The sequence below is a fragment of the Pleurodeles waltl genome, chromosome 3_1, assembly GCF_031143425.1.
Source record: "Pleurodeles waltl isolate 20211129_DDA chromosome 3_1, aPleWal1.hap1.20221129, whole genome shotgun sequence".
Classification (NCBI taxonomy): Eukaryota; Metazoa; Chordata; class Amphibia; order Caudata; family Salamandridae; genus Pleurodeles; species Pleurodeles waltl.
Genome location: NC_090440.1, coordinates 1,958,433,837 through 1,958,457,790, shown reverse-complemented (window position 1 = coordinate 1,958,457,790; position 23,954 = coordinate 1,958,433,837). Strand labels below are relative to the sequence as shown.

Below are 23,954 nucleotides of genomic sequence, written 5' to 3'. Positions count from 1 at the left end.
AGTTAGATCTGTTTACAGGTAAGTACAACATTTACAGTCTGTCCCCAGGTTTTAGGAAGTCCACTGGTTGGGGTTCAAGTTAACTCCAGGCACCCACCACCAGCAACACAGGGCTGGCCAGGTGCAGAGGTCAAAGTTGAGCAAATTTAACGTGGGCTCCTATGGAGACAGTGTAAGGAAATGCCTCCTTGGCATGGTTACCCCCTGACATTTTGCCTTTGCTGATGCTAAGTTATGATTTTAAAGTGTGCTGGGACCCTGCTAACCAGGCCCCAGCACCAGTGTTCTTTCCCTAAACTGTACTTTTGTCTCCACAATTGGCACAACCCTGGCACTCAGGTAAGTCCCTTGTAACTGGTACCTCTGGTGCCAAGGGCCCTGATGCCAGGGAAGGTCTCTAAGGGCTGCAGCATGTCTTATGCCACCCTTGGGACCCCTCACTCAGCACATGCACACTGTGTGCTGGTGGGGAGAAAATGAATAAGTCGACATAGCACTCCCCTCAGAGTGCCATGCCAACCTCACACTGCCTGTGGCATAGGTAAGTCACCCCTCTAGCAGGCCTTACAGCCCTAAGGCAGGGTGCACTATACCACAGGTGAGGGCATATGTGCATGAGCACTATGCCCCTACAGTGTCCAAGCAAAACCTTAGACATTGTAAGTGCACAGTAGCCAAAAGAGTATATGGTCTGGGAGTTTGTCAAACACAAATTCCACAGTTCCATAATGGCTACACTGAAAGCTGGAAAGTTTGTGTTCGATGGCATCTGTCGCTGTAGATACGCATGTTTTGCATAGCTCGCCATCTGGTGTTGGGTCGGAGTGTTACAAGTTGTTTTTCTTCGAAGAAGTCTTTCGAGTCACGGGACCGAGTGACTCCTCCTTTTGTCTCCATTGCGCATGGGCGTCGACTCCATCTTCGATTGTTTTTTTTCCGCCATCGGGTTCGGACGTGTTCCTGTCGCTCCGAGTTTCGGAACGGAAAAACAGCTAAATTTCGGAAGATTTTCGTCGGTATTGTTGCGTTCGGGATCAGCGTAGTCAGAATCAACACCGCATTGAAGATCGAAGAGCTCCGGAGCCCTTCGGGGTAGTTTTCGATCCCCGTCGGGGCCTGCTCGGCCTGACCGCGTGTAGAAGAACGCCGATGGAACGGACCCCGTTCCGTTTCTGTCCCAAATGCCACAAAAAATACCCCTATTCAGACCAACACTTGGTCTGTAACCTGTGCCTATCACCTGAGCACAGTGAAGACACTTGCGAGGCCTGTCGTGCGTTCCGGTCCCGAAAAACACTCCGAGACCGTCGAGCAAGAAGACTTCAAATGGCGTCCACGCCGACAGCGCACCGAGAGTTCTTCGACGATCCACGAACCGTGAGTAAGACGTCGCAAAGCACTCATAAGAAGATTGTCAAGGCCCAGGGGACGCCACTGCCACCAGGCCATGGCTCCACCCATAAATTCGGTGACCGACCGTCGGCACCGAAAAAGGCCCAATCAGTGCCGAGACCGTCCGACTCCGGTCGAGACACCGGCACGCAGCCTTCTCGGGACCGAGAAAGTGCTGGAGACATACATCGACACCGAGATAGCGGTGTAGACACGGCTTGACGCCGAGACAGCGGCACCGATGAAGATCGACGCCGAGATGTTTCGACTCCGAAAAAGAAAAAAGCCACCTCGGAGCCGAAAAAAGATGCAGACAGGGTTTCGGTGCCGAAACAACCTGCAACCGACCCAGTTTCAGGCTCTTATACCAAAGAGCAATCAATGACCTCCCAAATGCGAAAGCATAGGTTTGAGGAAGACCCGCAATCCACCGATGTAGACCATACGCAGAAACGTATTTTTATACAGCAGGGGACAGGAAAGATAAGCACCCTTCCCCCTATTAGGAGAAAGAGAAGACTGGAATTTCAAACTGACCAAACACCACAAACAAAAATGGTGAAAAGGGTTACTCCGCCACCCTCTCCTCCACCTATAATTCACGTCTCGCCAGCACAAACACCATCACATTCCCCGGCTCACACCACCATGAGCCAAGATGACCAGGATCAGGACGCATGGGACTTATACGACGCCCCTGTGTCAGATAACAGTCCGGAGGCATACCCTACAAAGCCATCACCACCAGAAGACAGTACTGCATATTCTCAGGTGGTGGCTAGAGCAGCACAATTCCACAATGTAAGCCTCCACTCAGAACAAGTCGAGGATGACTTTCTATTCAACACCCTCTCTGCCACCCACAGCTCCTACCAAAGCCTGCCTATGCTCCCTGGTATGCTTCGGCACGCAAAAGACATCTTTAAGGAGCCGGTCAAAAGTAGGGCAATCACACCAAGGGTGGAAAAAAAGTATAAAGCGCCTCCTACAGACCCTATTTTCATAACTTCGCAGCTGCCACCAGATTCTGTCGTTGTAGGAGCAGCTAGGAAAAGGGCCAACTCCCACACATCTGGGGACGCACCACCCCCAGATAAGGAAAGCCGCAAGTTTGATGCAGCTGGAAAGAGAGTCGCAGCACAAGCTGCAAACCAGTGGCGCATCGCTAACTCACAGGCACTTCTTGCGCGCTATGACAGAGCCCATTGGGATGAGATGCAACATCTCATTGAATATCTACCCAAAGACCTACAAAAGAGGGCAAAGCAAGTGGTTGAAGAAGGACAGAACATTTCAAACAACCAGATACGCTCCTCCATGGACGCAGCAGACACAGCTGCAAGAACAATAAATACATCTGTGACCATCAGAAGGCATGCATGGCTACGAACGTCTGGGTTTAAACCAGAGATTCAGCAGGCAGTTCTCAATATGCCATTCAACGAAAAAGAACTGTTCGGTCCAGAAGTGGACACGGCGATTGAAAAACTTAAAAAGGACACGGACACTGCTAAAGCCATGGGCGCACTCTACTCCCCGCAGAGCAGAGGAAATTACAGCACCTTCCGCAAAACACCCTTTAGAGGGGGGTTTCGGGGTCAGGCCACACAAGCCAGCACCTCACAGGCAACACCATCCAGTTACCAGGGACAGTACAGGGGAGGCTTTCGGGGCCAATATAGAGGAGGGCAATTCCCTAGGAATAGGGGAAAATTTCAAAGCCCCAAAACCCCTACAACTAAGCAGTGACTCACATGTCACTCACCCCCTCCACACAACACCAGTGGGGGGAAGAATAGGTCATTATTACAAAGCATGGGAGGAAATCACTACAGACACTTGGGTTCTAGCAATTATCCAAAATGGTTATTGCATAGAATTTCTACAATTCCCTCCAAACATACCACCAAGAGCACAAAATTTATCAAAACATCATTCCGAGCTCCTGGAGATAGAAGTTCAAGCACTATTGCAAAAGAACGCAATCGAGTTAGTACCAAACACACAAATAAACACAGGAGTTTATTCACTGTACTTCTTAATACCAAAGAAGGACAAAACGCTAAGACCAATCCTAGACCTAAGAATACTAAACACATAAATCAAATCAGACCACTTTCACATGGTCACACTACAAGAAGTGTTACCATTGCTGAAACTACACGACTACATGACAACATTAGACCTCAAAGACGCGTATTTCCATATACCAATACATCCATCGCACAGGAAATACCTAAGGTTTGTATTCAACGGAATACACTACCAATTCAAGGTACTGCCTTTCGGTTTAACAACCGCACCAAGAGTCTTTACCAAATGTCTAGCATTAGTCGCTGCACACATCAGAAGGCAGCAAATACATGTATTCCCGTATCTAGACGACTGGCTAATCAAGACCCATTCGTTAATAACGTGCTCACACCACACAAATCAAATCATACAAACCCTCTACAAACTAGGGTTCACAGTCAACTTCGCAAAATCCAACATTCTGCCGCGCAAGGTACAACAATACCTAGGAGCCATAATAAACACAACAATAGGAGTAGCCACTCCAAGTCCACAAAGAATTCAAAATTTCAACAACATCATACAACGCATGTATCCAACACAAAAGATACAAGCAAAGATGATATTACAACTCCTAGGCATGATGTCTTCATGCATAGCCATTGTCCCAAACGCAAGACTGCACATGAGGCCCTTACAACAGTGGCTAGCATCACAGTGGTCACAAGCACAGGGTCACCTTACAGATCTGGTGTTAATAGACCGCCAAACTTACCTCTCGCTTCTATGGTGGAACGATATAAATTTAAACAAAGGGCGGCCTTTCCAAGACCCAGTGCCACAATACGTAATAACAACAGATGCTTCCATGACAGGGTGGGGAGCACACCTCGATCAACACAGCATACAAGGACAATGGAACGTACATCAAACAAAACTGCATATAAATCACCTAGAACTACTAGCAGTTTTTCAAGCACTAAAGGCTTTCCAACCAATAATAGTTCACAAATACATTCTCGTCAAAACAGACAACATGACAACAATGTATTATTTAAACAAACAAGGGGGGACGCACTCAACGCAATTGAGCCTGCTGGCACAAAAGATATGGCGTTGGGCAATTCACAACCAAATTCGCCTAATAGCACAATTTATCCCAGGAATTCAGAATCAACTCGCAGACAATCTCTCTCGAGATCACCAACAGGTCCACGAATGGGAAATTCACCCCCAAATTTTGAACACTTACTTCACGCTCTGGGGAACATCTCAAATAGACTTGTTTGCGACAAAAGAGAACGCAAAATGCCAAAACTTCGCATCCAGATACCCACACAGGCAGTCCCACGGCAATGCCCTATGGATCAACTGGTCAGGGATATTTGCCTACGCTTTTCCTCCTCTCCCTCTCCTTCCTTATCTGGTAAACAAACTCAGTCAAAACAAACTCAAACTCATATTAATAGCACCAACTTGGGCAAGGCAACCCTGGTACACAACGCTGCTAGACCTATCAGTAGTACCCCACATCAAACTGCCCAACAGGCCGGATCTGTTAACACAACACAACCAAACGATCAGACACCCAGATCCAGCATCGCTGAATCTAGCAATCTGGCTCCTGAAATCCTAGAATTCGGACACTTACAACTTACCCAAGAATGTATGGAAGTCATAAAGCAAACCAGAAGGCCATCCACCAGGCACTGCTATGCCAGTAAATGTAAGAGGTTTGTTTGCTACTGCCATATTAATCAAATCCAACCAATACACGCAACCCCAAAACATGTAGTGGGTTACTTGCTTCACTTACAAAAATCTAACCTAGCTTTCTCTTCCATTAAAATACACCTTGCAGCAATATCTGCATACCTGCAGCCTACCTATTCAACTTCCCTATATAGGATACCAGTCATTAAAGCATTCATGGAGGGCCTTAAAAGAATTATTCCACCAAGAACACCACCTGTTCCTTCATGGAACCTAAATGTTGTCTTAACTAGACTTATGGGTCCACCTTTTGAACCCATGCACTCCTGCGAAATACAGTTCCTAACATGGAAGGTTGCATTTCTCATCGCCATTACCTCTCTAAGAAGAGTAAGCGAGATTCAGGCGTTTACAATACAAGAACCTTTTATACAACTACACAAAAATAAGGTTGTCCTAAGGACTAATCCTACATTTCTACCAAAAGTAATTTCACCGTTCCATCTAAATCAAACAGTGGAACTTCCAGTGTTCTTCCCACAGCCAGATTCCGTAGCTGAGAGGGCACTACATACTTTAGATGTCAAAAGAGCATTAATGTATTACATTGACAGAACAAAGAGCATCAGGAAAACTAAACAGCTATTTATTGCATTCCAAAAACCTCATGCAGGAAACCCAATATCAAAACAAGGTATAGCCAGATGGATAGTTAAATGCATCCAAATCTGCTACCTTAAAGCTAAACGACAACTGCCCATTACACCAAGGGCACACTCAACCAGAAAGAAAGGTGCTACCATGGCCTTTCTAGGAAACATCTCAATGCAAGAAATATGTAAGGCAGCCACATGGTCTACGCCTCACACATTCACCAAGCACTACTGTGTAGACGTGTTATCCGCACAACAAGCCACAGTAGGTCAAGCCGTATTAAGAACATTGTTTCAGACTACTCCCACTCCTACAGGCTGAGCCACCGCTTTGGGGAGATAACTGCTTACTAGTCTATGCAAAACATGTGTATCTACAGCGACAGATGCCATCGAACTGAAAATGTCACTTACCCAGTGTACATCTGTTCGTGGCATCAGTCGCTGTAGATTCGCATGTGCCCACCCGCCTCCCCGGGAGCCTGTAGCAGTTCGGAAGGTACCTTCAACTATTTGTATATATATTATTTTAACCTTAAATAGGTACATACTTAGTCACTCCATTGCATGGGCACTATTACTACAATACAACTCCTACCTCACCCTCTGCAGGGAAAAACAATCGAAGATGGAGTCGACGCCCATGCGCAATGGAGACAAAAGGAGGAGTCACTCGGTCCCGTGACTCGAAAGACTTCTTCGAAGAAAAACAACTTGTAACACTCCGACCCAACACCAGATGGCGAGCTATGCAAAACATGCGAATCTACAGCGACTGATGCCACGAACAGATGTACACTGGGTAAGTGACATTTTCATTTCAAACTTCTTAGCACAATAAATGCCCACTGATGCCAGTGTGCAATTTATTGCACCTCAGAGGTGCCCCCTGAATACCAACCCGACTTCCAGTGTAGGCTGACTAGTTTCTGCCAGCCTGCCACACACCAGACATGTTGCTGGCCACGTTGGGAGAGTGCCTTTGTCACTCTGTGGCCGGGGACAAAGCCTGTACTGGGTGGAGGTGCTTCTCACCTCCCCCTGCAGGAACTGTAACACCTGGTGGTGAGCCTCAAAAGCTCACCCCTTTTGTTACAGCACCACAAGGCATCCCAGCTAGTGGAGATGCAAGGCTGGAGGAGATAATTAGAAAAACAGGGAGGAGCCACCCACCAGTCAGGACAGCCCCTAAGGTGTCCTGAGCTGAGGTGACTCCTGCTTTTAGAAATCCTCCATCTTGAGAGTGGAGGTTTCCCCCCAATAGGATTAGGGATATGCCCCCCTCCCCACAGGGAGGAGGCACAAAGAGGGTGCAGCCACCCTCCAGGACAGTAGCCATTGGCTAATGCCCTCCCATACCTAAACACACCCCTAAAACTAGTATTTAGGGGCACCCTAGAACCTAGGAAACTAGATTCCTGCAACCTTAACAAAGAAGGAGGACTGCTGACCTGAAGCCCTGCAGAGACGACTGAGACAACAACTGCCTTGGCCCCAGCCCTACCGGCCTGTCTCCCAACTTCGAAGAAAACTGCAACTGCGACGCATCCAACAGGGACCAGCGACTTCTGAAGCCTCAGAGGACTGCCCTGCACCCAAGGACCCAGAAACACCTGGGAACAGCGGCTCTGTTCAAAACCAGCTACTTCTTGGCAACAAAGAAGCAACTTCCAAAGACTTCAATTTTCCCGCTGGTAGCGTGAGACTTCACCCTCTGCACCCGACGCCCCCGGCTCGACCTGCAGAAAACCAACACCTCAGGGAGGACTCCCCGGCAACTGTGAGCCCGTGAGTAACCAGATACAACCCCCACAGCGACACCTGCAGAGAGAATCCAGAGGCTACCCCTGACCGCGACTGCCTGTAACAAGGGACCCGACGCCTGGAACCAACACTGCACCCCCAGCCCCCAGGACCTGAAGGAACCGAACTCCATTGCAAGAGTGACCCCCAGGCGACCCTCTGCTTAGCCCAGGTGGTGGCTGCCCCAAGGAGTCCCCCCGTGCCTGCCTGCATAGTTGAAGTGACTCCCGGGTCTCTCCATTGGTTTCTATACAAAACCCGACGCCTGTTAGCACACTGCACCCGGCCGCCCCTGTGCCGCTGATGGTGTACTTTCTGTGCCTTCTTGTGTCCCCCGGTGCCCTACAAAACCCCCCTGGTCTGTCCCCCGAGGACGTGGGTACTTACTGCTGGCAGACTGGAACAAGGGCACCCCTGTTCTCCATAGGCGCCTGTGTGTTTTGGGCACTTCTTTGACCTCTGTACCTGACTGGCCCTGAGCTGCTGGTGTGGTAACTTTGGGGTTGCCTTGAACCCCCAATGTTGGGCTGCCTATGCCCCAACGTTGAGACTTGTAAGGGTTTTACTTACCTTCAAAACTAACCTTTACTTACCTCCCCCAGGAGCTGTTGATTTTTGCAGTGTCCACTTTTGAAATAGCTTATTGCCATTTTTACAAAGACTGTACATGATATTGTGTTCATTCAAAGTTCCTAAAGTATCTAAGTGAAGTACCTTGCATTTAAAGTGTTGAATGTAAATCTTGAACCTGTGGTTCTTAAAATAAACTAAGAAAATATATTTGTCAATATAAAAACATATTGGCCTGGAGTAAGTCTTTGAGTGTGTGTTCCTCATTTATTGCCTGTGTGTGTACAACAAATGCTTAACACTACCCTCTGATAAGCCTAATGCTCGACCACACTACCACAAAATAGAACATTAGAATTATCTACTTTTGCCACTATCTTACCTCTAAGGGGAACCCTTGGACTCTGTGCACACTATTTCTTACTTTGAAATAGTATATACAGAGCCAACTTCCTACAGACGGGGAGTACTCGGAATATGGTCAGCCAGCAGGTAAATACCCATGACTCTGAGAGGAGACCAGGGGGGATTAGAAGAGCACTGAAAGGTCCACAAGTAGGCACCAAACACACACCCTCAGCGGCACAGGGACGGCGAGTGCAGAATGCAAACAAGACATCTGGTATTCAATGCTGGCCTATGAGGAGACCAGAGGGGTGTCTCGGGCACACCACGAGTGGCACAGGGAGGGGGGGCGCCTGCTGAACAACGAGGCACCGGAGGTAGGTTTCTCCAAGACCTGGGGGCCGCGGGTGCACTGTGCCTTTAGGTGTTGGATCTCTTCGTCCGGAGTTTTGCGGTCGGGGGGTTCCTCGGGATTCCCTCTTCAGTCATCGCCATGGAGGGGTGGAGAAGTCAACCCAGGATGGGCACTTGCTCGCAATCCCCTGGGGACCCTCTCTTGCTGGTTGGACCACCTGGGCACAGGCCGCGGGCGTCTGGTGCACAGGGGTCAAGACTCACGCATCTGGAGTGTGGTGAGAGTCCTTAGTTGTAGGTTTCTTCAGCTAGAGCTGCTGTCCTCAGGAGTACTTGGTCCTTTTGGGTGCAGGGCAGTCCTCTGGAGTTGGCAGAGATCGCTGGGCCCGCTGGACACGTCGCTGGTCTTTTTGCAGGTTTTTTGAAGCAGGAGACAGGCCGGTAGGGCTGGGGTCAAATCAGTTGTCGTCTTCCTTCTCTGCTGGGGGTTTCAGCTTACCATTGCTCCTTCTTCTTGTAGGTCACCAAGAATCTGGTGAGCTGTGTTGAGGGTGGCCCATAAAGCCTAGATTTAGGGGCGTGTTAGGGGTCAGAGAACAGTCGTCAATGGCTACTGTCCCTGAGGGTGGCTACACCCTCCTTGTACCCACTCCCTTTGGGAAGGCGGCACTTTCCTATCCCCCAAACCAAGATGGAGGAGTCTGCAGGAAGGGGGTCATCTCCGCTCTGGACACCTTAGGGTTGGTCCTGGCTTGGGTAGTCACTCCTCCCTGTTTTCCCTAATTTTCCTGCCGGACTTGCTACCAAAAGTGGGGCTTTGTCCGAGGGGCGGTCACCTCCACTAGCTGGAGTACCCTGGGGCACTGCAATCCGAGGCTTGAGCCGTTGAGGCTCACCGCCAGGTGTTACAGTTCCAACAGGGGGGAGGTGTAAAGCACCTTCACCCAGGACAGACTTTGTTTCTGACCAGGGTGTACAAAGGCACTCACTCCATGTGGTCAGAAACCTGTCTGGAAGTGGCATGCTGGCACAGACTGGTCAGTCCTACACTAGCAGTTGGGCTAACATACAGGGGGCATCTCTGAGATGCCCTCTGTGTGCATTTTTCAGTAAATCCCACTCTGGCATCAGTGTGGGTTTATTGTGCTGAGAAGTTTGATATCAAACTTCCTAGTATTCAGTGAAGCCAGTATGGTCCTGTGGAGTTCGTAATGACAAACTCCCAGACCATATACTCAATTTGGCTACACTGCACTTGCAATGTCTAAGTATGGACTTTAGACACTGTAGGGGCATATTGCTCATGCAGCTATGCCCCACCTGTGGTATAGTGCATCCTGCCTTAGGGCTGCAAGGCCTGCTAGAGGAGAGACTTACCCATGCCACAGGCCGTGGTTTGTGGGCATGGCACCCTGAGAGGGGTGCCATGTCGACCTTGTCTTTTTCCCCTCTCCAGCACACACAAGCAAGGCAGTGTGCATGTGCTGAGTGATGGGTTCCCTAGGGAGGCATAATACATGCTGCAGCCCTTAGAGACCTTCCCTGGCCACAGGGTCCTTGGTACCGTGGGTACCTTTTACAAGGGACTTAACTGTGTGCCAGGGCTGTGCCAATTGTCGAAGCAAAGGTACAGTTTTAGGGAAAGAACACTGGTGCTCGGGCCTGGTTAGCAGGATCCCAGCACACTTTCAATCAAAGTTGGCATCAACACTAGGCGAAAAGTGTGTGTCTGGGGGGGGTGGGTAGCCATGCCAACAGTGGCACTTACCTACACGTGGGCTGCAGCATATCATATACTGTGCCACCCATGGAAGCCTATTCAAACTGTGTCTGCAGGCCTGCCATTGAAGCCTGCTTGAAAGGGTTCATGCACCCTTTCCCCACCAAACCTGGTTACTGCAATTAGACACCATAAGCCACACCTCTGGTTGGGTGCATGTCTCTAAGTGTGAGGGTACCCCAGCATGAGTAGGATGCCCCTACAGACCCCAGGATATTTTCTGGACTCTTAAGTGCGGGGAAGCCATCTTCAGATATGTAGTGGACACTGGTCAACACGAGTGGTCAAACTTCATAAGGTCTTCTCTGAACCTAGTTATGTTTGGTATCAGACATGTTGGAATCATGCAACTACACCGATTCCAGTGTTAGTTGCATGATACCATGTACTCTGGGGGTTCCTTAGAGGATCCCCCAGTTCTGTCTATGCAGCATTGGGGTCTAGCTGCCAGCCCACACTGCTACTGAGCCCAGGCACTGTTCTGCTCTCCTGCTTGTGAGCCTGGCTCAGGCCAGAGAGGCAGAACAAAGGATTTCCTGCAAGGGAGAGGTGTGACCACCTCCCCCTGTGTATTAGGTGTCTAAGGGCTGGAGTGGGGTGGCCTCTGATCGCCACCAGACTGCTATGAAGGGCACATTTCCCCTTGTCACTAACTCCCCTCTCATATTCTCTCCTTTCACTCTATATTTCCATCTTCCTCCCCCTTCTCCCTCTCATTAGCCTACAGGCCTGTTTCTGTTTATGGCACCCGAGTTACCCATATCTATGTTAGTGGTACACTTAAGGCCAATGGATGTATGCAACTCTAGGGCCATGTTGTTCTACGAACAATTATGGATTTGCTGCATTTGCCACATAATCTATTATCTGCTGCATAAGTTGCAGACTTTAACAAAAATAAAATTGTTTGTAGCTCAAACGGATCTAAAAAGCAACAACACATGTTGCCATGCAGTGGAATGCGCTTAACAAAAAACTGTTCATCTCTCATTATCTTATTGCTGTATTTGTATGTTAAAGTGGTACTAATGAGGTGAAACAGTTGCTAAAGTAGCATTAATATGGATAAAAATTACAACATTGTGCTACTCTCTCAAAATGTGCCACAGTATACTATAGGAAAAATGGAACTGCTTCCCATGGTGCTTACACTGTTTACTTTCTGTTAACGCAGCTGAAATCTACTGATTGCATGATTATATGTCCTGAAAAAGACAGAGGCTCATGAATATACACTTAACGACTGCAGTGGGGTGCTGGTGCTCTCCGCTTTAAAACACTCTCCTGCAGGCCACATAAAGCCGCACTAGCTGGTAGGAAATGGATACAAAGTATGTTGCGCTCTCCCTCCAAACTAGGGCATAAACACATCCATTTCCTCCTTCCTGAGGCTGCCAGATCAGCCTTCTGTCTCCAAGTCCTTTTTTGCAAGTAGGTTCTTAAAGGTTTGCAACTCTTAGTTTGTCCTGCTCCCTTCCTTATGCCTCAGTGGGACCTTAACTTGCTTTTTACTTTTCTAACGTGTGCTCCCTTTTAGCCGCTTCATACCTGCCTTCTTAGGCTTCTCACTATCAAGAAGGCCTTTCTGATGGCAATTATATCGGCCTGGAGGGTTGGTGAACTGCTGTCATCCCAGACTCCATATGTCTCTTACTAAACAAACTGGTTCTTTGGACCTATACATCCTTCTTGAGGAAGGTGGTTACCCCATTCCACAAATGCCAATCCCTCACTTTGCCCACCTTTTATGTGCCAACTCATCCCGCTAAGGAAGAGGAGTGACTCCACCGTCTTTATCCAAAAAGAGCAATGCCGTTCTACTGCATACAACCGTTCCGGGAGGATGATCAACTCGTCGTGGGCAATGTCAGAGCCAAGAAAGGGAAGGCCTTGCAGAAGCGAACCATCTCCAGATGGATCGTGCTCTACATTAAGTTCTGCTATGCACTGGCCAAGGAGCAAACCCCGGAGGGCTTGCATGCTCATTCCACCAGAGCTCCATCCACTGCATTAGCACTCTGAGTTCATGTCCTGCATATGACAGGCTGAAACATGGTTTAATTGCACACATTCACAAAACACTACTGTTTAGGCAGTCATGTCCGTCAGAATGGGCACTTTGCACATTCAGTCCGGCATGTCTTTCTAGTCTAAATCAGGTTTGCAGATTCGTCTATTCTAAGGTAAAGAATTTGCAGATAAACGTTTCTATCAGATACACATGTTACTTACCTTCATTAACACCTTATCTGGTGTAGACACTGTGTAGCTGCAGACACCTTTACTGACTCACCCATCCTCTCCACTATACAAATAGATTTTAGGTGCAAGGGTGTTCCCTTTTGAGGACCCTAGTTTCACCCACCAGTGGTCAGTGTTCGTAGCTCCACACTTCTAGTTTGGAAAGTCGCAAAAAGAAACTGACATCAGCACGTTGGGTTGGTACCTATATAGGCACCATGCAGTGCACTTTCGGCAGTGGCGACACCACGCGGAACCGAACGATGCCACATACCTGAGCGCAGGAGTACTGCTCACAAAAAAAAATCCAGATCAAGGCTGACACCTTTAACTATTCAAAGGTAAGGAATCCGCTGCTATATAGAGTTTCTGCTGGATAAGGCGTTACAGAATGTAAGTAAATTGTTCTTCACAGCCAGCAATGGGTTAAGGGTGTGATTTGGCTCTGGAAGGGGAACCAAGCCACTCCGGCAAAGGGGGAAGTGGTCAAGAAATGTATATGTTTGGGCTGGCATGTTGAAATGACAACAGAAGCCTCAGACAGTGGACAATACCATATTCTAGTGTTTACTTATGTATGGGCGTGTGGATTCCAACATTGACTGTATTGACTATTGGCTATACAAGGAAAAAGACACACTTCTGACCTCCCCTCCTGCAAATTCTCTGTTCCCTCCAGAAAAGTTAAGTTAAATTTTATAAGGGAGATTTTGGATCCAGCCTGATAAAGGCTTTCTGTCCTGACAATAATCCTCACCAGGGTTGTGTAAAGCCAAGCTTCCTTGGCACTTTTATTTCTCGACAGTCATACCTTTTTCCCCAGTCTACTCTACAATCATGTGAAACCCTGGAGGTACCTTCTTTTTTACAGGTGTAGGACTCTGATGTCGAGGGTGCACCAAAAGTGCACCATTCTTAGTAAGAATGACTACTGGGCGCTTTGCCCAAGCTTTGTGTGGACTGACAGTGGTGGTGGGATAATCTGTAGTCAAGGAACAAGCTTTTTTTTTTTTTTTTTTTTTTTTTTTTTACTTGTGTCCCTGCAGGGGACAGCTTATTGCAACCCCTAGGTAAAATCTGTGCAGCCATAAATAATTCCAGATCCTTTGTCAGCATGACACTTGCTAAAGCTAGCAAGGCTTATCTGATAAAGACTTCTAGTTGCAGATTCCTTACCTTTTTCTTCGAGCAGTACCTCTGCGTGCCTTTGGATGGCGTCGGTCGACCCGCGGGCATCGGTGGTGTCGCGGTCGCCATGATGATGTCTCGGTTGTATATAGGCACCACTCTGGCGCGCTGACGTCAGTTCTTTTCTTTCTGCACCGGCCTATGCGCAGATCCGGAGAAGAGCTACCTCAGTCACTTTTTAACTACTATGACATTTTTCTCGAGGATTTTTGACTAGGTCGAGGGATGACCCGCAAGACCGGTTTGAGTCCCTGCAACTCCTGTCACTGAATGATGTCGGTGATGGATCCACACCTTGTATGTCTTTGGTGCCTGGAGGGCGATCACGATCCGAAGTAGTGCTCCCGATGTCAGGCCATGAACCCGAAAGCTTTGAGGAAGAGGTCCCTTAAGCTAATGCCAGCGTGACATCGACTCCTCTCACGGTCTCATTCGAGAGGAAGGTCTCGAGGCCGGCTGCGGAGTCACCACCACTCTTCGTCCTCGAAGTCATCGGGACATTTGGGTCATAAGAAAAAGAAGTCGAAGAAGAATAAACGCTCTTCGACTTCACCCCGTCGCTCGGACGATGCAGTGCGGGAAGAGCATTGACGCTCTAGGCAGTATTGGCACTGCTGCTAATGTTAGCATTCCTTCTCCAGACTGAACCTAAGGGACATACTCCGCTAGCTCCGGTGTCAAGAGGTCGTCTTAGCCAACCCCCCAAATTCCACAGTGGGCAAGTCCAAGCACAGTGAAATCCCTGGAGAGGGACCTTTGACTCCAGACACCAAAAAGAGTGAACTTTCTCTCCTCACCCCTCAGGTGCTTGTACTTTACTTGGACTCCATAGACTGTCTCCCCTGACCAAAGGTGACTAGGGTGAACACTTCAGTAGTACTGACTTTTTGGAAGTTAGCTTCATGTAGTATCAGCCTACTTGAAAGATGAACTCTCAATATCAAAACAGTTTGTTAACACAAAAGACACACCCCTCTTGATCAGAGACTAAGAACACTGGCAGGAATAAGTCAAAAGACGTCAAGTATGATTGAATCAGGCAATACATTTCTGTTTCCATTGCCTCACGAGATGGCTATAACAAAGGAAACGAGTATGGGTGAATTTAATTTAGAGTACATATAATCTTAACTCTCTACCCACTTAACCAGGTGAAATAAGTTTTTGGAAGGGAAATCCCAGAGAAAACATATGTCCTGACTGATAGACTTAGCCAGCTTAAGAAAAGGAAACTACCATCTAGTGGAACATGCCATCCGTGAACCTCACATCCATAATACACAGACTTACTCATCCGTCATGCAGTTCTTTAACTTGTGGAGTAAGGGACCTTAGTTGTGAAGACTAGACTGGCCTTTTTCTGGGTGGAGCTCTCTGACAGTTTCCTCAGATAGGAACAGGTAAAAAGGGCTTTGCCCCTAGACAGTAATCATGCTGCCATTCACAACATACTGTGGGTTAAAAGAGGAATAGCTGCTTTCACTACTAAAGGAGATGCACTTTTGTTATTCTAACGGAGCACAACTTTGATGTCAACAAAAGCCAAAATGGGAAAATCAGGAGAGGACGGGAAGAGGGGAAACTTAGATTGTGACTCCAACTCCTCGTACACAGTGTCACAATCAAGAGAGATTCAACCTCAAGTCTTCTAGGGTGGGCCCACTTCATAAAGGAGAAAGACCCTTTTCTTATATGAACTCTCAATTACTAAATATTATCAAGTCACATGCTTCATCATCAAGTTCTTTCCGCCCACTGATGGTTGGGGCTTACTTTGACCTCTTTCCTCACAAAGGAGCATTTGTTAAGGTAAAAAGGGTGTCTGATCCGTTAGAGGTAATATTTAAAATTACCTAGGTGGTGTCCAAATCAGTTTTTATTCACTGGTCCGTCTCGCAAGGTTAAAAAATGGAGTAAACAGGCTAGTTGAAGTGGCCAACTAATTTCTGCCACATACCCCAATCCAGTGGCTTTTATCAGGATCAGTATGTCCCTATTAATACCCGTTTGGAAATGACATGCAAACTGTTTACAATACCATTTCTCCCTACAGTATGTTACTGTTAGACACACTCCCTCCAGAGATCCCTATGGGGCACCAGGCATCCATTAAATAAGTAGGCATTTAATTTAACTATCCATAAGGATGTAAATATGTAGTATGCATTGAACCTCTCAATTATTGCTTGTGTTTACAGTGTTTTCACCATGTTTGTATCAGCATAAAAGACACTGACACACACACCAGCTTCTGTTTTAACAGTATGACCTCACAGCATACACACTACCTTTCTGTTTTGTTCTGCTTACACAGATCGCACCAGAAGCATGTTTTGAGCCATACTTCTGGTCCCCTGCTGTGACTAAATGTGTTTCTTATCCTTAGGTGGACTATGTGTTGCATGGTATAAATGAATAAACAAATAGCCAGTGACCTTTTTCCAAAAGGTCATTAATAGGGAGATACACTTCCTAACCAAAGCCACTGGATTGGAGTACGTTGCAGGAACAAGTTGATTACACTTAATGGCCAAGGAGTGATGGTAATTCCAACTAGCCCGTTTTCTCCAGTTTTTAAACTTGCCAGACAGATCCATGAATAAATACTGATTTGCTCAACTCCTAGGCAGTTTTAAAGATGACCTCATATAGATCCCCACACTTTTTTCCTTAAAAAGTGCTCCCGTGTGAGGAAAGAGGTTGCAGCATACCCTGACCCTTGGGAGGGTCAGAAATAACTTGATGATAAAGGATGTCACTGGATAACATTCAGTGAGAGTCCCGTTAAGTAAAAGGTATTTTCCCTATGTCCATTGGGCCAACTCTACATGACTCGAGGTTGACTGTCTTGATTGTAACAAAAGCAGAAAGCCACATGCATCACTGTCATGGGCTTAGATGATTTCCAGTGGAGCAAAGCACAGGGTAGTCCAGAAAGAAATTTCATCACATGAACCAGTATTGTTATGTAATGTCGTACACCATCCTTTAGAATTGTATTCTACGTTGCACTTTTATCCAGTAGATCTTTTTTGGTTCGGTGCCATACGGTTACTTCTACGACCTCCATCTTTTTGTTGACAGATTGATATGCTGTGACTGCACCACGTAGATTCCAAACATTTTTCTTTCTTTCAGGCTTCTCATGGTGTTCATTTGTCTCATTAAAGCCCAAACGTTGATTTCAGATAGAATCTTAACTGCAATTATTCACTTCTCCCTCACATCTTGCCAGTAACAAAGGTGGCCTGTGTCATAAGGAAGACTGCACGGTCATGAAGATCTGGTGTGATCATCGTGAATTCTCTCATGATCAATTGTTATGGTCTGACTCTGTCAGTTTTTCTTAACTTGAGTACAAGCCCACAGAAGCACCTGGAGAGTTACTTTATGTGCTTAATCAGATGGCTCAGTGGACTAATGCATCCACTTCATGAATCTAAATTTGATGTGACTGTCACAGTTTTGATGTCCAATGGTGCCTTGCAACCATTCATCCTTATGAGGTCAGTACAAAAAGTATTATTAATAAAGTAACCATAAACATTTGCCAAGATACTCCTCAAGTATACTGGTGCTGATACTCCTTAAGTATACTTGCGCTTTACAAATACACATATGTAATATGTGTGGAATTGATATTGCACCCCTTCCCTGAGTTCCCCAGAAGTAGTCTGTGGTTATTTTTGTGAATGTTCGACCTCTATGAGGAAATGGACGGAGGCATAGAACTGGGTTTTGTGGTCTGGAGGGGCACACCACAGCATCTGCCTTTTCCTAAGCATGACTACTTTCTGATCACCACCCTATGAAGGACTGTCAGTGGTGGTGGGAACAGATTATATCTTCAGAACATAACTCACACAACTACGTTTCTAGATAACCAATCCATATCTATTTTTTGGGGGGTTAATGACAAGCTCAGATGCAAGTTAGAAGATTACAGCCTGCAAGTTGCCTGGGGTATTTTCTCCTATTTTGTGTTGATTGTATCAGTATAATATCATTTCTTATGAAAGCCTGGGTCACAACCTAAGTCAATACTGTCTGGTTCCCCAACATAGTAATTGCTCCCCAAGTACAGTTGTGCGTTGTTGTGCCAGTTGTCTCCAGTTGTGTGTCGTAATTAAGGTTGGACAGTGATTTTTTTGACTGCGAACTGTTAAACCACGATACCTTTGCTTTTTTGAGGTCAAGTGTTAAAAGGGTGTATTTGGTCATCAGTTGTAGGTTAAACAGTAAAGTAATCATCACAACACTGCAGGCAAAGATGCTCAATGTCTCAGTTTGAGCCCAGTGACGCTTGATTGCAGAAGGGCTTTATAAAGAAATCCCACAGTGTGCAGTGGGCATGATATTCATAATTATAGCCTTTAACATACTCTTTTTGATGTGTTTCTATTTTTTATGTGCAGGCAGCTCCCACCTGGTGCTCCTTCCATTACGCAGGGCTTGCCTGCCCGTTACAACACAGCTGCTGATGCCCTTGCTGCACTTGTGGATGCTGCTGCTTCTGCACCACAAATGGAAGTGGCAAAAGGGAAAGAAAGCAAGCATGAGGCCAACAGAATGGAGGAAAGCCTGGCTCGTCGGTCAGCAGTGGAGCAGCAGCAACACCACCTCCACCACCAACAGCAGCAGCTGCAGCATCAACTGCACCAGCAGTTACAACAGCAACATCTGCAGCAGCAGCAGATGGAGCAAAAATTGCTGGAGCCAGACAGAAGACTGGTACAATGTCCATACACGTCGTCTGGTTTTTCCAGTAGCAAGCCACAGACTCAGCCATCAGCTGCTATTTATTCTGAAGCAGGCAAGGACAAAGTGGCTCCTCCAAAGTCCAGGTACGAGGAGGAATTGAGAACTCGAGGGAAGACCACAATCACTGCTGCAAACTTTATTGACGTGATAATCACTCGACAGATTGCCTCAGACAAGGATGCCAGGGAGAGAGGCTCTCAGAGTTCGGACTCCTCCAGCAGCTGTATGTACAACTTAATTTTATTTACAAATGTTTCCTGGTCAACTTGTTTGAAAATGCATAGTTAATTGAAGCTAAGATGTTGCAGGGAATCCTCATCAGTCACCAGAGATGGCTTTTTTGCTTAGTTGGAATGTTTTGCTGCAAATGGAAATCTGTCCTTCCTGCCACATCCCCATTCTCTGTTGAGCAGTTTGCATTCACTTAACATTTGTTTGCTGTACTACTTTATTTATTCTTCTTCATAATATCTTTGTCTGATAGAGTCCTCACCTTAAGAATACTCCCAGGCACCACATTGGATCTGTAGGATCTGTATCTGTATGGGACAGCAAGATCCACAAACCGGTCGACGACAATGAGTTGCCTGCGGATGCAGGGGAGTGACTCCTTCACTCCAAGAGAGATTCCTCCTTGCTGTCCTAAGTGCAGGCAGAGTCCTTCTGAATGTGGAGGATGCATGGCCACAGAAGTTGCAGAATCCTTGCAATGCACAGGGATAACTTTGCAGTCGGAGCCCTCCTACATGTTACAGTCTTCTCTTGGTTCCTGAACATCAACAGCGGTTCCAGTGTACAGGCTGCAGAAGACTCTTGCAGACAAATCTAGGGTCCCACCCTCAGGGGAGCCTCCAAGTAACCCAGGATGTGGGTTGGACCCATTCTAGACCTGCGCACCTTGAGCAGATTCATAAAGATGCAAAGATCCAAAATGGTCACACTGGAGCAGGTTATCGTCTGTCTCCAGTTGGAAGACTACATGTCAACACTAGATCTTAATGATGCCTACCTACTCATTCTATTGAACAACAGCTACAGAAAGTTCCTTAGGTGTTTGTAGTGTACAAGGTACACTACCATTAAGAGTCTTGATCTTTGGCATAAAATCTAGACAAGGGTATTCACAAAGTGCCTTTCAGAAGCTGTGGCACACTTAAGAAGACAAGGGACACGTCTGTTTTCTCTGGATGTCTGGCTTGTAAAGATTAGATCATTTTCACAGTGCCAGGATAGGATAAACACAATTATACAAACTCTCTTTTACCAGGAGGGGCTGTGTCTGACAGTGAGGAAACTAATGGACATGATACAACACCCTATTGCCCTATGCAGGTTTACGCGATTCCAATGCAGGAATGGCTTTAATGCTGATGATCCCTACAGCCAGGAGTTAGGGGGGATCTAGTGGCTGTCAAGAGAAAGCAGAGTGGAACATATTGTGGTAGAATACAGTGAACATCACAGTGGCCAGATCCTTCGCAACTAACTTCCTCAGTGACCATCACAACACTCTTCCCCTGCAAAGGATGGAGAGCTCACATGAGAAGACTGAACATCAGGGAAATACGGGTCCTTGAAGAGGCAGTTAAGGATAGAAACATAGTGGAGCTCAAGACAGTCTTCTTGACTCTAAAGGTCTTCCAGAATAAGGTCACACTTGCTGGCCTAGATAGTGTAGGCAATATTGAAGTACATAAAAGTATATAACTGTTCACCTACCAGGACTCAAGAGCACTGAATCAGACACGCTAAGCAGGCATACAAACTCCTTTCACACGTAGGAGCTAAAACAGCCAATAGTGGAAGAAATATTTCAAAAATGGGGAAATCCGCAGTTACACCTATTTGTAACACAAGGGAATGCAAATTGCCAAACCTTTGCATTCAGGTAGCCACACCAACGGTTGCAGGGGGAATCCTCTGTCAATAGACTGATCAGGAAATTTGCATGTGTTTTTTCCCCAATCCCGTCTGATACTTCTGGTGTTAAACAGTTGCAGACAAGTGCTGTTGATGTTAATACTTCATTGCTCTCAGTGGGCAAGGCAGACATGGTCCTTGGATCTGTTAACAAAGTGGGCTAGGTATACCACCCAAAAACAACCACCTTCAGACTAGCAGAATGGTGCCTAAGCTCTACAAGGTTGCTATGTTGGGCACCTACAAAGAACCATAAAAGTACTGAAAGAGGCCAGAAAACCCACCAATAGAAGGTGCTAAACTGCTAAATGAAGCAGGTTCATGCACTTATGCGACAGACTAGAACTCAAAAGATAGTTGGACACAAGACTCTACAGTGGTCACATACCTCATTCTTGTTGGATAGGAGCCTTTCACATTCATATCTCAAGGTTCACTTCTCAAGCTGTCATATGACATTTCTTGAATACCCTAGGGATCAGATTTCAGGAAGGGGCAAAGAGTGGCACCACCAAGGTTGACTCCTACGCTACTATCGAACCTATTGCTATAACAACTCAGTAAGTACCCATTTTAACCAATGAATAAAGCAAGGCTCAGATGTTTAACACTCATAACAGCCTTTCTGATTTCCATCACATCTAAATGGAGAGTTAGTGTGATGCAAGCACTCACACTGCCAGACTGCTACTTACAAATTCACAAGGACAGTGTGGTAATGAGGTTAAACCCATAATTTCTGCAGAGGGTCCCTTCATGCTTCAATGTCAATCAGGATATACTGCTGCTAAAAACTCAAACCAAAAGAGCCCTGCACACACTGAATGTCAGAAGGGCAGTTGTATTATTTGCAAGAAACCAGTCAAATCAGGAAAGGAAATCAATTCATTTCTTTTGCACCAGCAAACAAATGCTCACTGGTGACCACTGCAAGATGGAAAGTCCTAACAATTCAAACATGTTACAAGACAGCAAATGTAGTGCTGGGAACAAATAGAACATACTCAACAACAAAAATGGAGGCAACAATGGTATTCTTATCTAATATCTCCATAAATTACATCTGTATTATAGCCACAAGGTCTTCTGCACGTATCTTCACAAAACACTGTTTTGTTGATGTTCATCAATGATAAATATTGAAGACTGTCCTTTATGTGTTGTCCCCTTCAAGAATGAGCACAAGATTACCCAACAATGAAAGCTGGCCAGCGTGCCAAACATTCAGATTGAAGAAAATCTTTAAATATTAGAGGTAGCAGCGGTGGGCACATACCATGCAGGGAGACAGTATTTTGTGGGTCCCAGACATCTTCAAGGAAGAGAAAGAAGCTGCCTCTGGCACCCAGAAGCAGGAAAAGGTTAGATCATCAGCTCTCACTCTCACACAAAGCCCAGTCCAGCAGAATCAATGACGAACAAGAGGTGGCCCCAAGCTTAAAGCCTGGTCAACAGATGAAAATAACAAAGCGAACTGTAAATGCACTACAGCAAAATAACAAAACCACTATGGGTGCCAAGCTAGAGCTCCACTCCTAAAGGAGTAGAACTTTGAGCAGATTGGTGAATACAAGAATGTACAATAGCCGCCTCCCTACAGAGGGTACGGTTGTCACCAACACAAACCAACAGAACAGCCAAGCCTTCCATCAAACCACCCACACCCAGACTTAGACTGCAACACCAAAGCCCTCACTAGCTCAGAAACCCTCCAGAGCTGACACTAACCAAGACTCTGACTGGCACCGAAGTGTCCTGCTCTGGCCACCAGTATTTTCGAAGTGTCCTGCTCTGGCCACCAATATTTTCGAAGTGTCCTGCTCTGGCCACCAATATTTTCGAAGTGTCCTGCTCTGGCCACCAATATTTTGGCTTTGAAAACATGTTTGCTCATAACCACCTCTCAGTGCCCAAACAGCCCTTAATGTTGAAGCTTTAGTTGGCACTGAAATTTGATCCTTCTCCGAGGCAGTATCAGTAATGAAGTCAAAAGGGGACAGAGCCACACAGACCACCAGCAACTGCATCAGAGGAAGCTATGAGACCCCCTTTCGTGAGCTGCTTCAGCAGAATTAGGGCGCTAGGCAACTGCACCTCTTATTGATCTGCTCACAGGAAACCTTTCATTCAGGGTTCCTCCTCCATCAGAGCCTAAAGCATGCAAAATAATACCTCTGTCACACACTCCACCACTACTACCTCCCCCACAGCCCATTCCTTGAGTGTTGCCATTTTCAGACACCCGAACAGGATCATCTTATTCCACCTCCCTACTAAGCAACCCTTACAGACTGCTTGATCTTTACTATCAACCAGTGAGAGAGGGACCACAGATGATCTATTTAAAAATTACAGTGTAGCTCCACCATGGGATCTAGATCATTACTCTTAGTCCTTCCCCTCAAGATCATACCTCCTTGTACCATGATTTCATTCCGCGCACTGCCAACTACCATAAAGTAGAGATGGATGTAGTGCAGGAAGAAGAGGACTTCCTTCTCAGAACACTATCCAGGTCGGAGAAGCCTATCCAGTTCCTCCCAATGCTGAAAGGGATGCTCATATCTGTCACAGAAACTTTGAAGACATAAGCAGGGTGGTCAACCCGCATGTGGAAAAAACATGTTTTAACCATCCTCAAACGAGACCACATACATCAGAGGACAAGTTCTTCTGGACTCCCTTGCATACACTGCCCACAAGCACGCTTCTACTATGCCACAGGCGATGCTCTTCCCTCAGTCAAAGAGTAAGATGATAGACGCAGCGGGCAAAGGGTGCTGTGTGAGCTACTCACTGGAAATTGCTAATTCAGTAGCTCTCCTGTAGCGATACAATAGAGCACAGTGGGTGGAGAAAGAGGATCACCTTCCTGAGAAACATCGTGAAAGGGGAGAGGAAAATCCTTTTGTAAGGCAAGCTAATTTCCATTGCGAATATACTCTGCGCATCGGATCCCACTGACACTGCTTCTTGCACCGCCACACTTGGCTCTGCAGCTTACATTTTAAATCTGAGGTGCAACAACATCTCATCAACCTGTTATTTAGTGGAGAACGCCTCTTCAGCTCGCAGGTTGATGAAATGTTGGAAAAAATAAAAAGAACACAGATGGCAAAGTCAGTGAAAGCCCTACAAGACACCACTTATTGGAGGTCCTTTCGCATGCACTAGGCCAGGGGGTGGGTCGAAGTCCACATCCCCTGAACAAGGTATCAAAC

At 46.6% G+C, this 23,954-nt stretch overlaps 1 protein-coding gene across 16 annotated transcripts in view; it reads left to right on the top strand.

Moving 5' to 3' along the window:
- The window catches only part of NCOR1 (nuclear receptor corepressor 1), a 1,251,773-nt gene that overhangs the window by 1,063,935 nt on the left and 163,884 nt on the right, over positions 1-23,954 (top strand). For all 16 annotated transcript variants that reach the window (XM_069226323.1, XM_069226317.1, XM_069226319.1 and 13 more), the window contains one exon: positions 18,468-19,036. In XM_069226323.1, coding sequence (XP_069082424.1) covers positions 18,468-19,036 — 569 coding nt within the window. The remainder of the gene's footprint in view (positions 1-18,467; positions 19,037-23,954) is intronic.